General features: G+C 41.8%; 1 protein-coding gene across 5 annotated transcripts in view; it reads left to right on the top strand.

The window, feature by feature from the left end:
- The window catches only part of SPEF2 (sperm flagellar 2), a 172148-nt gene extending 161269 nt beyond the window's left edge, over positions 1 to 10879 (top strand). For 4 of the 5 annotated variants that reach the window (XM_072824916.1, XM_072824913.1, XM_072824914.1 and 1 more), the window contains 4 exons: positions 1174 to 1413; positions 1610 to 1732; positions 7724 to 8078; positions 9382 to 10879. In XM_072824916.1, coding sequence (XP_072681017.1) covers positions 1174 to 1413; positions 1610 to 1732; positions 7724 to 7813 — 453 coding nt within the window. In that variant the 3' untranslated portion in view covers positions 7814 to 8078; positions 9382 to 10879. Of the gene's footprint in view, positions 1 to 1173; positions 1414 to 1609; positions 1733 to 7723 lie in introns of all 5 variants that reach the window. The other variant, XM_072824912.1, reaches the window with a different exon arrangement.
- The last annotated feature ends 4108 nt before the right edge of the window (positions 10880 to 14987 follow it).

Raw genomic sequence — 14987 nt, 5'->3', positions numbered from 1 at the left:
TTTCCAAGGCAAATCATCAAATATCGATTATTTTGTCATGAAACACACACACACATATACACATTTATCACAGGAAATACAACAAATACAAATCTGTAGAGTATTTGGAAAGTACAAAACTGAGTGAAAAAGACATCACCTGTTTCACTACCTACCGGTACCTACCGGGAGTAACCATTGTTAACTCTACTGTGTCTTTCTTTTTTTGACTAATAAGCATTTATAGATAAGAAAGTGAGGATCCTAGTGTATTTATTATTTTGTGTTGTTTTCATTTTGCACTTATTCCATGAGTGCTTCCTCATGTCACTAAGTATTCTTCTAAACTACGATTTTCATGGCAGTATAGTATTTCACCACAGAAATCTACTATAATTTATTCACCACTCCCCATTTTAGGAATTGCAGATCTTCTGTGTTTACTGTCAGTAACACTGAACAAACATCCATATACAAAAGTCTTCCTGCACACATATATTTCTTTACAGTCAACTCCTAGACCTGTAGTTACAGGGTCAGCAGGCAGGAATATTTTTTAAGCTTTTGATAAACAAGAAATTACACCAGAAATAATGTACTATTTCCCATACTCACAGGGCCAGTGGCTGACTTCATGGCTCTTGGCCACATTTCAAGGAGCAGCCATAACAATCCCACCTGACTTTCTGTGTTCAATTTGTTTTTTGTCTTGCCTTCTGAATGTTTAGTTGGGTTTAACCTCTAGTATGCAAATGTTTCTGAAGCTCTTGTAATCAATCAAGCTTGAGCAATTAACTTGCCATAAGCTCTCAACTACAGTCAATTTCCAAAGCAAATCCTTTTAAAAATTGACATCCATGTGTAGAAATCTGACACCAGTTACACGAATTCACTCCAGTGTCCACTTTATGGAGGAAAACACCTGGCAGCGTAGTAAGCCAAAGCATGTATGGAGGTAAGACATTAAGACACACCCCACACAAGGCATCTGTAACCTACAGGCAAAACTGGTCTAGAATCTTGGTGTGATCTCCAGTACAGCTAGCACATTCTCATCTATACTCTGGCTAGGTTGTGGGAGGCACCATGATTCCATTGCATGAAAAGTGTATGGCAACATTGGTGTGTTCTCAATGTCTCCACTACTGGAAAGACTTCAGCCTGACTTCATATTCTCTTCATTTAATCATGCAGTCCTCCTCCTTGACTGATGCAAGTCCAGTTGAGGAGTATCCTGAACTCGAGGGAAACTTTATGCATGAGGAAGGAGAATTAAAAGAAGACAGGGAGGAAAAGGAAGTAGAAATCCCTGAGAATGCAAACACTGAAAAGGTATCCCTGGAAAGACTACTCAAAGTGTTCCAAGGAGGAAAAGAAGTACAGGATGCTAACAGATTCACCAGCCACCTACAGATAGAGAACACTTACTCAGAGGTTGGTTAAATTCTTTCATAAAAGGGACAGTCTGTACATAAGAAAAGTTACCTCAAGTTTAACATAGTTTCCTGGAAGTGCTCTCAAATTTATCATTGTATAGAAATTATGGCAAAATTCCTTTATTAAGGAAAATAAGGTTTAACATCTGCAGGATCATAAAGTTAATTAACTTCATTTTTTTTCTTCTTTAAAGAACTTCGTAAAAGTATTTCAAGACCTAGGTGCCAAGGATCTGGAGCCAGTTGAAGTTGCTGTTCTCTTGAAGCATCCTTTTATTCAAGACCTGATTTCAAATTATTCAGACTATAAAATCCCTGTGAGTATTACCCAAAGTTCTCCTAATTCGGTTGAGCTCAGGATCAGGACATGGTGGGACAACTCCCGTGGGGATGACAGAGACAGGGGGAAAGCTGAAGTTGGCCAAACCAGGGTTAGGAGAAGCTAAACTGGTAATAGCACCAGCTCAGACAGGCCAGACTATGATACACAGAGGGCAGCAAGGTCCAGGAGAGTAGAGGTAGCTAGCAGTTCCATGGATGATACTCTCAGCATTACGGAGCTGCCTCATCACACATGCCTCATCAGCCTCGTCAGGGCTACCTTGGACCTACGACAGAAGGCTGGAGTAGATGAGATTAAAGTTGAGTGAGTGGCAGTATTAGTGTTCCAGATCATTTCAGCCCTCTGATGACTAGCTCATGACTGAGGAGTATGGAGACTAGAATCCCCCTTTGCCAAAGAGAACTAAGGAGACTATGACCCCCACCAAGTGCCGACATCGTCACCGCACTCTAATCATGCATCGTTGGTGTAATGCATTATAGTGACAGTGCACACAAAAGACTGGCTGGCAGGTCCATCAGGGAAACACTGGGCAAGATGGAGAAACTGAGGACAAAACCCAGAGAGACTGGACCAACTCAGAAGGAGGGAAGCAAGAAAAGAAGAGCTGCCTCCCAGAGTTCACAGTAACCCGACAAGTCTGTACCACACGTGCTGGACGTGCATCCACCAGGATGGTGCCAGGTGTCCTACAGCAAGGGCTAAGGCAGACAGAGGCAGACCCCCTTTAACAGTGGGGTAAGCGTGCAACCCCTTCCCATAGCAGTTTGGCCCTATGAAATCTCCTTATTTGGCTCCTGTTAGTTGTTTATTGGACTATAAAGCATTTGCTGCGCTTAAGATAAAAGCACTTTCACTTTGATAAAATGAAGGTGATCTCCGATGCATTTTTCCTGACTTCTCAGTGATAAGCTTCCATGCCCAGAAGTGAGACTACTGTGACTTGAATATCTTCAGACCCAAATTTGTTCTAAACCACGGATCTTTCTTTTTACATGGAGATTCTATGACCTATGTTGGTCAAATCACTGAGATGGATTCTGACAAGCTAACAGACTCTCATCTAGTAGTGAAGTGTGATGATAGCATTTAAGAACTCAGGAGTCATGGGACTGAATCTCGGGTATACTACTTACTTGATATCCGACTTTAACTTTCTCTTCGTCTCGGCTTTCTCATCTGTTAAATGGGAATAACAGCCATTCCTACTCAAAGGATTGTGGTAGAATTAAATGAGATCATGCGTAGGAAGCATATGGCATGGTTCCAGACACTCAGCAGATACTTCAGCAGTGACGGCTCTTACAATTACTCTTCACTACTGAGCACTTACTACTAATGCTAGTAATATAAGTTTCCATGAGAGACAAAAGAAGTACGAAACTTAGTTTCCACTCTCAAACAAATTCCACTTCTGTTTGCAACAGAATTTTTACATGCAAGAATTACAAGAGAATGATAGAAGGTAAGCCACCCAAGCACATTATAGGAATTCAAAACATAGGACGTGCTTTTTTCCTAGAAGCTGAGTCTTCAAAGGTGGCCAGGATTGTTGAAAGTGGAGGGACAGGAGATGAGGTGTACATGGATTTGCTGTCGGGGTGGAGAGAGAACAGCATCACAGGGAAAAGGAGAGGCGGGTGCAAAGGTGTGGACTCAGGGCTGCGTGGGAGGAAGGGGAGCTAGTTGGCTTCTGAGCAAGGGTCTGATGTGACATCAGCATCTTCATCCCGAAGTGCTTTTTTTTTCTTGTATCTTCACCATATCATATCATTATGTGTCTACATGTAATAGAGCTCTTAAAGAAAAAGTTGTGTCTCTTTATATAAATAGGCTAAAATATCTGGAAACGTGGTTAGCAATTATTCCAAGTTGCTATACTCATTCGTTCCACAAACATTTACTGTTTGCATCAAAACTGATATGTTACATGTCCCTTTTTGATTTCTTATACCTCAGATTTTCATTTAATAAAGACTAGCTCCTTTCCCCACTTGGGAGGAGGAGGGCATAGGTCAGTGTGACCCTAGAATTAGTGGGGACAGAGCACACCGGAACTAGACGAAGGGATGGCGAGAAGAGGGTGAGAGAGGATGGGAGAGAGTCTCCAGTTGTGGGGACCTACCCCCCTTTCTTGCTTTCTTCTGAGCCAGCATCATTCTGTGTAAGGTAGATTCCAGAGGCACATCACCTTGACTACATCTCATCCTGCATGGCTGTTCTATGTTTCAGGGAATAGCCCTCTCATTTTGAACCTGTCAGATAATTTTTGAAACCCCTTAGAAGTCTGTATGTTAGAATTCATCTTATATTACCAAGAACCAGTAGGAACATAAAGTGATGCCGCAATTATTTCCTCCTTACGAAGTCCGATGATTTTGGGAGCATCTTTACTCTGGCCAGACTAGATATAATTAACTTGCAGAGAAGAGTCTGTTCAGCATTTTCCCCAGAAAAGAAAAGAGCCAGTGGATGACTGCCTTTGAGTCAGCCCCTTGAAAAGGTGTTCTGACTCCTAGGGAAAGTGAGAGTCCGTGGGGCTCTTTTTAACTGATGTATTATTTCCCGCATTTTGGAAGGAATTTGATCACCTGCAGTACCCCCCCACCCCCACACCCCCACCCCCCGTGCTGGCCTCGCAGCTCTGTCTCCAGCAAGGTGGGATGTCTGCCAGGACGTGGGGCTGCGGCCTACTTGGTCCCAGGAGCGATCCTACATCCTGACCTCCAGCACCCTGTCCACACATTCTGCGCACCCCCCAATGTGTGCTGCACCCTCTGGCTGAGAGCCAGCTGGCGTGGGGGGTCCCACCTCCAGGGAGTCCCAGGACCAGCACGGCCTGACCCTCGACAGCGGAAAGCCGGTTGGCTTGTCACCAGTCTGTCCATTCCTTCGTTGCCCAAGGGCTTCTGCAGGGTCAGCGGCCTCGGCCCCCTGTGCCCGCACCCCCCACCCTCCTCCCTGCCCCTCCACCTCCAGTCGAGAACTGCCTAGGACTCATCCCTGTGACCGTCGATCAGAGAGCTGAGACTGTCACCTAAAAAGCTGAAGCCTCGATACTCTAAACTGAAAGCACTTCCCTTTCCAGTAAGACACTCTGCTCTCATTTTCACTAAGCAAAAAAGAAAAGAGAGAGAAAAATAAATAAATAAATAAGGGAAAAGGAAAAAAAAAATCTCCGAAGACTCAGTTTCTGTCAAACCCATCCTGTCACCATTGCTGCTCCAGATATCCATGTACAAGTAAATAGATCACATTTTAAAATGAACTTTAACCACAGCGATGTTATTTGAAGATCTTTCAAGATAAGTAGAGCAAAAGCTAGAATGTGGTTTTTCAGGTTAAAATGTTGTTTGCTGTTATAAACAGTGGGAAGCGAAGGTTGTTGCCTGATAGCTCTGTGTTTACCAGCTTTGTGTTTGGAAGCAGCAACATTTTAAAATGTGTATTTGAAAAAAATGGGTATTCATAATGATTTTGGTAGGTTTTATTTTTGCTCCTATTGGGAGGAGGCCTGGCTTTGTGGTTGAGAGAGTGGGCCCAGGAGCCACACTGATTGGGTTCACACCTACAAACTGTGTGACCTTGGGCAAGTGACCTCATGGTGCCTTGGTTTCTCTATCTGTAAGATAGGATTACCAGACCCTCAAAGGGCTCCTGTATGGATTAGATAATGTACAAAGTGCCTAGCTCAGTGGTTGGCAGGTAGAAAGCACCCGGTAATAAATGTTAGACATTATGATTATTATCACTCTTCCTACTATTTCTGGTTTGCTGGTAGTTGTAATGCCCAGGAAGTATTTCTGAGCCATGTGAAATTACATGTGGATAAATAAATAAGCTGGCATTTCATCTCCTGAATTCAGTGTCTCCTCTTTGGAAAGAAAGAAAAGGCTTTCATTTGTTTGTGGTGCTATGATGACAAAGAATCCAAACCGATGTCTCAGAAATCCCCACGTGACCACACATGGGGAAAATCCAGATTTTGTGTTGGATTTTATAATCATTCGATTAAAGTAATTTATTTAACTTCTACTTTCATAGTTCCTTTTTTTTTTTTTAAGATTTTATTTATTTATTTATTTATTCATGAGAGACACAGAAAGAGAGAGAGGCAGAGACGCAGGCAGAGGGAGAAGCAGGCTCCATGAAGGAAGCCTGACATGGGACTCCATCCCGGGTCTCTAGGATCACACCCTCGGCTGAAGGCAGAGCTAAACCGCTGAGCCACCCAGGCTGCCCAACTTTCATAGTTCTTATACAAAGAGGTCATTCCAAATGATGTTCCTAAATTATTAAGAAAATGCTTTGGTGAAATAAATGTAATAAGATCAATGAGGATACTGTAACTGGGTTGTTAGCAGAATCAATTTCCCATGACCAATATATTTACAAATATAAATGAATACATGATTTTCTATACTAACCAAATAAATGTAGTTTCTTATAATGAACACATGCTGATCAAATGTAAATTACTTTTAGCAAACCTGTAAACCTGTACATCCTTAACATTTGGGTTTTCATTCAATAGGAGATAATAATAAATCTTTTAGTGTTAAAATCCGAATGTCACAGGAGAATTTCTATAAGCAAGTGAGTCAGGACCCATTATGTGAGGACAAAATATGAAATATTAAGGTGTTTAAAAATAGAAGGAATTAATGACTTGAAGGAATTTTCATCCCACTATTACTTCAGGGTATCTGACTTTAAAATATTCCCCAACCTTCTCCTTTATCTTCATAACAAAATATGATGGCTGCTTTGGTGCCTTGTGTTTTCAAGGCACACATGTCAAACAATTCCAGACTCTCTCAGCTCATCCCCCATTACCTGCTATTGAAAACTATGGCCTCTGACTTCAACGGCAAACTTACCCAGGGCTGGTTTAAACATCTGGAGTTTATGATTTTGTCCATGCTGCCGAGTGTCAGGTGATCACAGGTCAGCTCACTCCTTCACCCCCAAATGAGCATTCAGTAGTCAGCATTAGTTATCAAAAGTACACTATTCAAAAGTGATATGTTAATAACAACTGTGGTGGATAGGACCAGAAAGATCAATGGTGAGTGGATGTTCTTTTTCACTTAGTTCACTCAGGTTTGACCTCTGGCTGCAGGAAATCTGTATTTTCAAAGAATAAGGTCTCACAAGAAAATGATTCACTTTGATTCCTGGCATGACTTATGATAAGCAATGTGTGTGTCACTTGGCAGGGGTCAGCTCAGATAGTCAACTAACTCATGTCTCTATGAGTAAAATGACCTCAGTCAAATCGAAACCTTTGGAACTCAGCTCTGAGGAAAAGAAACTTACACTCTTAAAACATTTCCCCAAAATTGTGGAGAAGAAAAGAAACCACATATATATAATTCTACATTTTCCACGTGTTTGTACCCCTCTACATTTTGATAAAATTTTAAATTTATGTTTTCAATATCTGTGATTTAAAATGTAAGATGCTGGTATTTTAAATGGATGAAAAGCATATCTTCTATTCCTAATATTAAAAAAACATGGAAAAATGAGAAAATCTCCCCTGCAAAAAAAAAAAATCTACTGGTCTGAAATTCTACAAATCTGTAGACATGATTGATTTGGCATTAGGATTTTTCTTTAATACAAAATGAATACAGTTCATTCATTAACAGGGACATAACACTTGGGCTTGTTCATCATGTGCCAAATCCTATGTAATTGCTTTTTACGACTATTATTTAATATAATAGGACAGTTTCATTCATTATTAAATTAGGAAACAAAGGCTCCAAGATCTTTGATCTCTTTCCAAGGGTACAGCCTGTAAGATGCTAAGTGACATTTAAAATAAATAGAAAACCATTTTCTTAAAGAAAAAAGTAAAAATGAAAACACTGTTTCATCACTGCCATATATTAGATGATCATTAATCCTAAATCACTTAATTAACTTTTGTTGCTTCTCTTTGTATCTCTTTGCTTAGGATATTAAAATAATTCTCCAAAGGAGTGAGCATGTACAAGGAAGTGATGGAGAAAGATCTCCTTCAAGACTTACAGAGGAAAAGAAATGAAGACAAGGGTGTGATTTTTATAATTTGGCAATGGATCTTCCAAACATGAAATGTAAACAAGGTGTTTGTCATACGTGTTGTCATTAGAAGTATAGAAATGACCCCTATCAAGTTATGAAGAGTAATGAAAAAGGGGCCTTCTTTAACCCAGAGAATATTCTATAATAAACCTTAATTACAGAGCAAAAATCCTAAGAAGGAATTCATTTTGAAGTGATTCTGAATAGACGGCACCAGGACAATATGTTCAAAAATAAACACAAACGTAAGTCATGAAAGTCCCCGTGAGAAGTACTTACATTAGGCAAACTTAGTGAAAATCCCCCGAAGTTCCACATCAGGGAAGTATTGATACATACATTTCATCATTCTTGCTCCATGTGCAGTAGAATTCTGAGGTTCATCCCACTAGCCGAAGAGAAGATTGTGTTATCAGCTGCTGGTACGGCCATGCTCCTATCATCTATTCCTAATAGAATATAATGTTTCCTATCTAGATAGATGTATTTGCACAATTATATCTTTTTATTTGTGTAAATTAGTGACTCAAAGCCAGTGATACTTATCTCAAGACAAAAAAAAAAAAATTTGTGAGTGATAATGCATTCTCAGTGGTGGGCCTTATGTGAAAGAAACCCCTGCTTGATCTCCATCCCTCCTGGCTGCTCCTTCTGAGAATCCCTGGCTTCTGGATCCTCCTTTTTCACTCAACCTCCAAATATTGGAGGACCTCAGATCTCAGCCTTCTCCATCTACAGTCAATCCTTGGATGACTCAACCATTTCCATTAGTTTGTGGGTATTATAGAGGCTAACACTGAAATTTCCATTCCCATCATCCCCCAGAATCCAAACTTCAGTCATACCGTCCATTTGATTATATATCTTAGTCATTGTAAACTCAATCTGTCCAAGCCAATGCTGGGGGCCTTTCTTAATATAAGTGAGGTCTTGTTACCCCTCAGCTCCAACCCTCTCTCAGCATCCTATCTCATGCAGCCCCCAGCCCAAGTTCTCACCTTGAGCTTACTTGTTACCTCTCTGATCTTATCTCCTACTGTTTTGCCCTTTGCCCACTCTACTTAAGTGACAAATCCACCTTGTTGAACCTAGAACACACCAGCACACTTCGGTCTCGGGTCCTTTGTATGTACTTTTTTCTCTGCCTGGAATGATTTTCTCCCAAATATCTGCATGGCTTGTTTTAGGTGCCTGTTTAAATGACACTTTGTCAGGAAGCCTTCCTTCAACACATAACAAACTAGACATAACCCGCAACCCAACACAACATATTATTTTCCATTGTACTTATCAACATCTGACAAACTACGTTTATTCTTTTGTTTGCCCATCACTCCACTAGGTTGTAAGTTCCATGAAGTCAGAGAGTCTCTTGTATTTTCTTCATTGCAACGCTCTTAGACCTAAGACTAAACTCATAGCCAGCTTTAAGTTGTATTAATACATTTGTGCAAAATGTGTGGAAATATCACATTAGGATTGATCACTAAAACAACAAGAAATCCAAAGACAATTTCTATTGTTATTAATAATTATATTCTCTTTCAGAGAGTTATACATCTCCTTAGTTTACTTCCTGTGGGCTCCATTACCAGAATCCTTATCTTCAAAATGTTGGAGGATGGTGGTGACCCAGAAGCACAGGAATGGAAAAGAAATTCTGCCAGAGATTTCCAAATTCAATCTAGCTGGTTCACATGCAATTCCAGTTATTACCAGATAATTCTAGTTATTCTAGAGAAGGGAGGAGAAGAATAACTGAAAATCAAATTCAAACAAGTAAAATATGATGAGGATGCAGGCAATAAACGAATCCACATTTCATCAAGGATTGAACAAGGCAAGGCAACAGTACTTTGCAATAGAAAAAAAATAAAAGCAGAGCTAACAATATCCCTCGCTCTCCTAATGTTCTTGCACAACATTGTTAAATAAGGAAATTGCAGAACTGTCCTCCTGGGGCCCATTGACTCATCTAAGTAGTAGGAGAACAACCACCACATGAAAGGTCTCCCTGGTGGGTATTCGCTACCATGTCACAATCTCTTAATCATCACCAAGACTGAGCAGATGTGACTGGGCATTACCCAAAGCTGTGAAAGGAGCTCTCCCACACAGGTCCTAGAGCAGACAAAGCGTGGGACTTCACATCGAAACCAGAAGCTGTATGGGATTCTCCCAGACAAAGGAAGAATGTGCTAGAACTCATCTACCTGAGGACCTCTCAAGTCTTAAAAGTCTAGAAAATGCCTAACTATCTTCAAAGGATTTTGGTGCTGCTTTTGCACTAAATATTGCTATGTCCTCCAGCTACTACCTTTGTAGCTGGATATCAGCTACCTTTCTCTGGATATCACTGTGGCCTTTACAGGATTATTCATAATACCCTTGGGAACAAAGTCAACAATTATGGACTGAGTGCAAGGACAAGTGAGTTTGGAACCAGTGGAGGGACACAAAAGATTCATCACACAAATTATTCATTATGTGCCTTCCTCAGTGGACTGCCAGCTAGCTACAGGAACTACTACCCCTGTCTGTCTTACTGATCTCTATGATGCAAAACATCAACAAAGACATTCAAAAAGGGATCCAGGATCCAGGTGAACTGTAATTATGGCAGATAGTGTTGGAAGAGATTTGAATTAAACTATGTTTAATAAGAGAAAGAGGACCCAATAACAAGTTTAAGGGACTAATATAGGTGACTATAGATAGTAATAGCTGCTAGTTTTGAGGGTTTACTATGAGGCAGGCATGCCACCGAGAGCTTTCCAAGCATTGTCTCCATTAGTTCTCACAACCCTGTAAGGTAGGTACTCTTAGGATTGCCATTTACATAGAATGAAAACGACATTCGGAGAGATGATTAACTTGCCCTAAGTCACACAGCTGGTAAGTAATAGAGTAGGAACTCGATATTAACACCAAAAGCCATCCTCTTACCCATTTTGCTCAACTTATATACAAAAAAAAAAAAAAAAATTGCACAAGCACAGGATGGAGGAAGTATGGCTTAACTGTGTTTAAAAATAAAAACAGAGACTCTGGGTGGCTCAGCAGTTGAGCGTCTGCCTTTGGCGCAGGGCATGATCCCGGGGTCCTGGGATCGAGTCCTACATTGGGCTTCCTGCAGCAAGCCAGCTTCTCCCTCTGCCTATGTCTCTGCCCCTCTCTCTCTCTCTCTCTCTCTCTCATGAATAAATAAATAAAATCCTTTAAAAAAAAAAACTAAGGGTTTTATTCAGAGCAATTTGACTAGTTTGCTGTGCAATGTGGCCCCTAAAGAATCCAATGCCCTCAGAGAATTAGTGGTTGTAAGGAAGATGCTGACTTTCCTCTGATCTGTGGTGGCCAGACCTCAGGCAGCAATTCTGCGTGCAGTTCACGGTCACACGCTTCAATATATGCAGAGTTTATATATGCAGAGAAACTGATTTTTTTTATTCAGAAGTGAGAAAATTCAAGCCCCTTTGCCTTAGGCTGAGTAGAGAAGCTTCCACATTAAGGGACAGAGGAGTACTCTCTGCAGTCCCCAGGAATAAACCAACACTAGTGGGAATGTTGCACCATCCAGTTTTCAGAAGCTGCAAGCTCCCAGTTACTAGAAGAATCCTGACAAAGGCAAGTACCAAGTGGCAAAACATTTGGTGGCCATGACAAGAGTCCAGAGCTTTACCCCTGGTCCTACTCCTACTGCAATTCTTGTCTCTATTGAATCAGCTTCTCAGCTCTGCTACCTCAACTTCCATCTCCTCAAAGGGCCTCTCCAGCTTGGTCTTCCTTATGTATGGATCTCACTTTTCTTTAGAGCACTTTGATTAGGCTTGTGCCACAGTTTGAGCACCCTCTATTTCCTTGCACCAGAAGCCCTACCCATAGAGCCCAATGCCATACTCCAGCCACTTAGCTGTTAACTCTGTCCGAGCCAGCCGAGGGCTCCCTAAAGGAGGATTACAATGGGTGCAGGTGGGATACAGACATTGGATGGGGCATTTGGCAGGATGCCCTATCCATCTCTGAGCTTCTTTGAGAACAGCTCCTCTTTCTAACTCCTAATTCTCCACTAATGGCAACACTTTCCATTCTCCCGGTCTTTGACACTCAGAATTTGTACCAGGTCCTTGCCTCCTGGCTGTCTCTCCCCCTTCAAGTTGGAGTCTTATTACCCCCTATAAATATCTCTCATATCTGTCTTCCCCTTTCAGTTCCCACCATCCCCAGCTTATTTCAAGAACCCTCAAAATCTTTCTTCTAGGCTCTTTTAGCTCTCAATTGACCCCCTACTTTCTGGGCCTTCTACATCTTCCCTTTTTCTGCCCCAATCCAGCCTCCGCACTACTCTTAAAATAATCTTCCTGAAACTCTGCTTAAGCATGTCACATTTTTGCTTAAAAGTTCCCTCTGAATCCTTGCTGTCAAAAAATTCCACATCTCTTAGAATATTACTTAGAATCTGACTCTTTCTATACTCATCATCTTTTTCTCACTCTCAGCTTCATATAGCTTCACTCAACATAGCCTCTGATACTTACAGATAACAAATACAGTACAGAGTAATGAATGAAGAGGGATGTTTCCTTTTACCAGAAATTCTAAAAGATGAGAGCAACTTTTTAGAATAAAGATGTTCCTATAATCTTTTTCACCCCTTGCATCAGATCTATTGAGAGAATTGATTTTGTCTTTTTAGGATTATTTGTGTGTGAGAGTATGTGTATGGAGGTGGTAAGAGGGTCACTTTCCTCCTCCCCAGATGGCTTCCTGCAGCTCTGGAGAAGACAGGCTGAGTGACATCAGGGTACATCTCCTAGAGGCTGGTTGACTCATGCAAGCTAATGAGAACCAAGAATTCCACCGTGATCAGGACATGTCCACTCTGAGGACATGGGGCCTGGTCTAAACCTGAATGGGTCAGCCCAGCAGACCCCACTGTCTGGGCTCTGCCTGAGCTCCTCCCCCACACCTTAGCCCTCTAAACAAAGGGCCCTAACTGTGCCCCAACACCGTTTGCAACTTCTTCTGTCTTCTCTCCTATTTTACTGGCATATTTGACTTAATAATGAATTTATGTTGCCTGTTGGAGTAGCTCCGCCTGCAGTAGTTCTCATGTTCTCTGACAGACTTAGGAGGGCATCCTCTGTTCCTGGAGGCATCACCAAAGATCCTGTTAAGCTAGGGATAAATAAATCGATGAGCACATTCACTCTCAGATTCTTAGCATAAGAATGGAGTGAAATTTTGTTTTTTAAGCCTGTGTCAAAACAAATCTGGAAAGAGATGTCCCAAAGGGGCCACCCTGGGCTCAAAGCAGCGCCATGAGCGCTTGAGCTCCAAGCAACTGCTGTTGTGTCTTTGCTCACTTCATGCTAACCACAAAGAGACAGTGACACTGAGCACTGTCTGAAACAGCCTCACCTTGCTGTGCCCCCACAAACCAGGCTGAAACCACAACATCCTTCTCGCACGCGGCAGACCTTACTATGCGCTCGAAGGCTTACTCCTCTCCCACTAGTTTCACTGTTTGAGCCCATTTCATGGTACAGTCCCTGTAAATCAAGGAGAGCCTTTCCCACCAGCCTCCTTGCAAAAGTGTCTACAGGAAGAGTGCATTGGAAAACATCACTTAGCTTGCTCATGCTGCAGGAAACTGTGACCATTTTTTCCTGAACTCAGGGGCCCTTCGCAAAGTTTACCCATCGTGCCAGCGGGATTATTTGGAAAGTTCTTTTACAATGCTAAAGTACCACTTGTAAAACCTTGCAGCTGTTATTTCTTGCAGAGAGCAATTTCCTCCAAGCTGATAACCATGTTTCTAAACACTGCATTTCCCTAAGGTAGCAAGCAGGTAGTAATAAATACTTCTTGGGTATTTGACATGTGCCAACCACTATAAGCACTTTCTAAGAATTAACTCATTTCATTCTCATCTAGAGAGAACTCATAAGGTAGGTATATTGCTACTCTCACTGCTGAGGTGTGAAGGTTAAGCAGCTCACCTAACCCACATAGCTGCTGAGGGTCTAGGATTCCAACCAGGGAGGGAAGTGATCTGCTTCCCCAGTCTTTATGCTCAACCCTCCAAGGGTGGTTCAGGTAGAGACATCGCAAGGTATAGCCATGTGTTTAAGTCCCCAGGAGCTCCCCTCAGCCAAGGACTGGTTTCTTGAACCCTCTGCCCTTTGAGCATTGCCTCCCTGCTGACAGAATTTTGCAATCAGGGTTCTTGGTCTATGGAAAATGACTCCACTCACCTACATACCTGACTTTTTGTGGCCTCCTGGCTTGCCTTGGCTGAATTGCTAATTTCACTCTCCTTCCTCCCCTTTATTCAGATCTTCATAAATCTGATCACAACATCTCTCTTTTTGACCCTTGAACTAACGCATGTGGTCCATTCACCATCTAGCCCCCCGCTCAGTGGGAAGGGTCTAAACCCTTTCTCTTGACAAATACTTTGGACAGAGTATAGTGAGACAGATGAGTCTCCAGAACACTTTTCCCCTGCGAAGCCCTCTCCTGCAAAGCCATCATGATAAATCAAGTTTCTTCTGTCAGTCACAGGTTAATTTAATGGACATGTGCTCTAACTGAACTTCTCCAGTTTCCTTGACTGCATGATTCTGAGACCATTTGACATGAGAACACAGGCTGCAAACACAATGCCAGAGGGACTAGCATTTGAAAACTGTGGTTGCATGTCTGATTTCTTAAAAGCATGACTTCTCAGTCTATTTTTAATTTTCCCACTTTTAAGAGAGCACAGGGAAGATTTCACTTTTAGTTCTACTATAGGAAAACAGAGCATATGCATCATGACAAACACAATTAACCTTCATTGTCAGTGGCAGAGAGGCCACAAGGCATGCATGATGAGTCACACACTAACTGGCTGCTACCAAGTGCTACCCAGTAGTACTGGGAGAAGTCTGGAATTCTTTTTTTTTTTTTTTTTCTTTAAGAATATTTATTTGTTTATTTATTTATTTATTTATTTGACAGAGAGAGAGAGAGAGAGTACACAAGCAAGGGGAGTAGCAGAGGGAGAGGGGGAAGCAGGCTCCCCCCTGAGCAGAGAGCCTAACATGAGGCCCAATCCCAGGACACCAGATCACAACCTGAGCTGAAGACAGACGCTTAATCAATTGAACCAC

This window comes from Canis lupus, chromosome 4 (assembly GCF_048164855.1).
Source record: "Canis lupus baileyi chromosome 4, mCanLup2.hap1, whole genome shotgun sequence".
NCBI lineage: Eukaryota > Metazoa > Chordata > Mammalia > Carnivora > Canidae > Canis > Canis lupus.
This window is presented reverse-complemented; position numbering and strand designations above follow the sequence as displayed.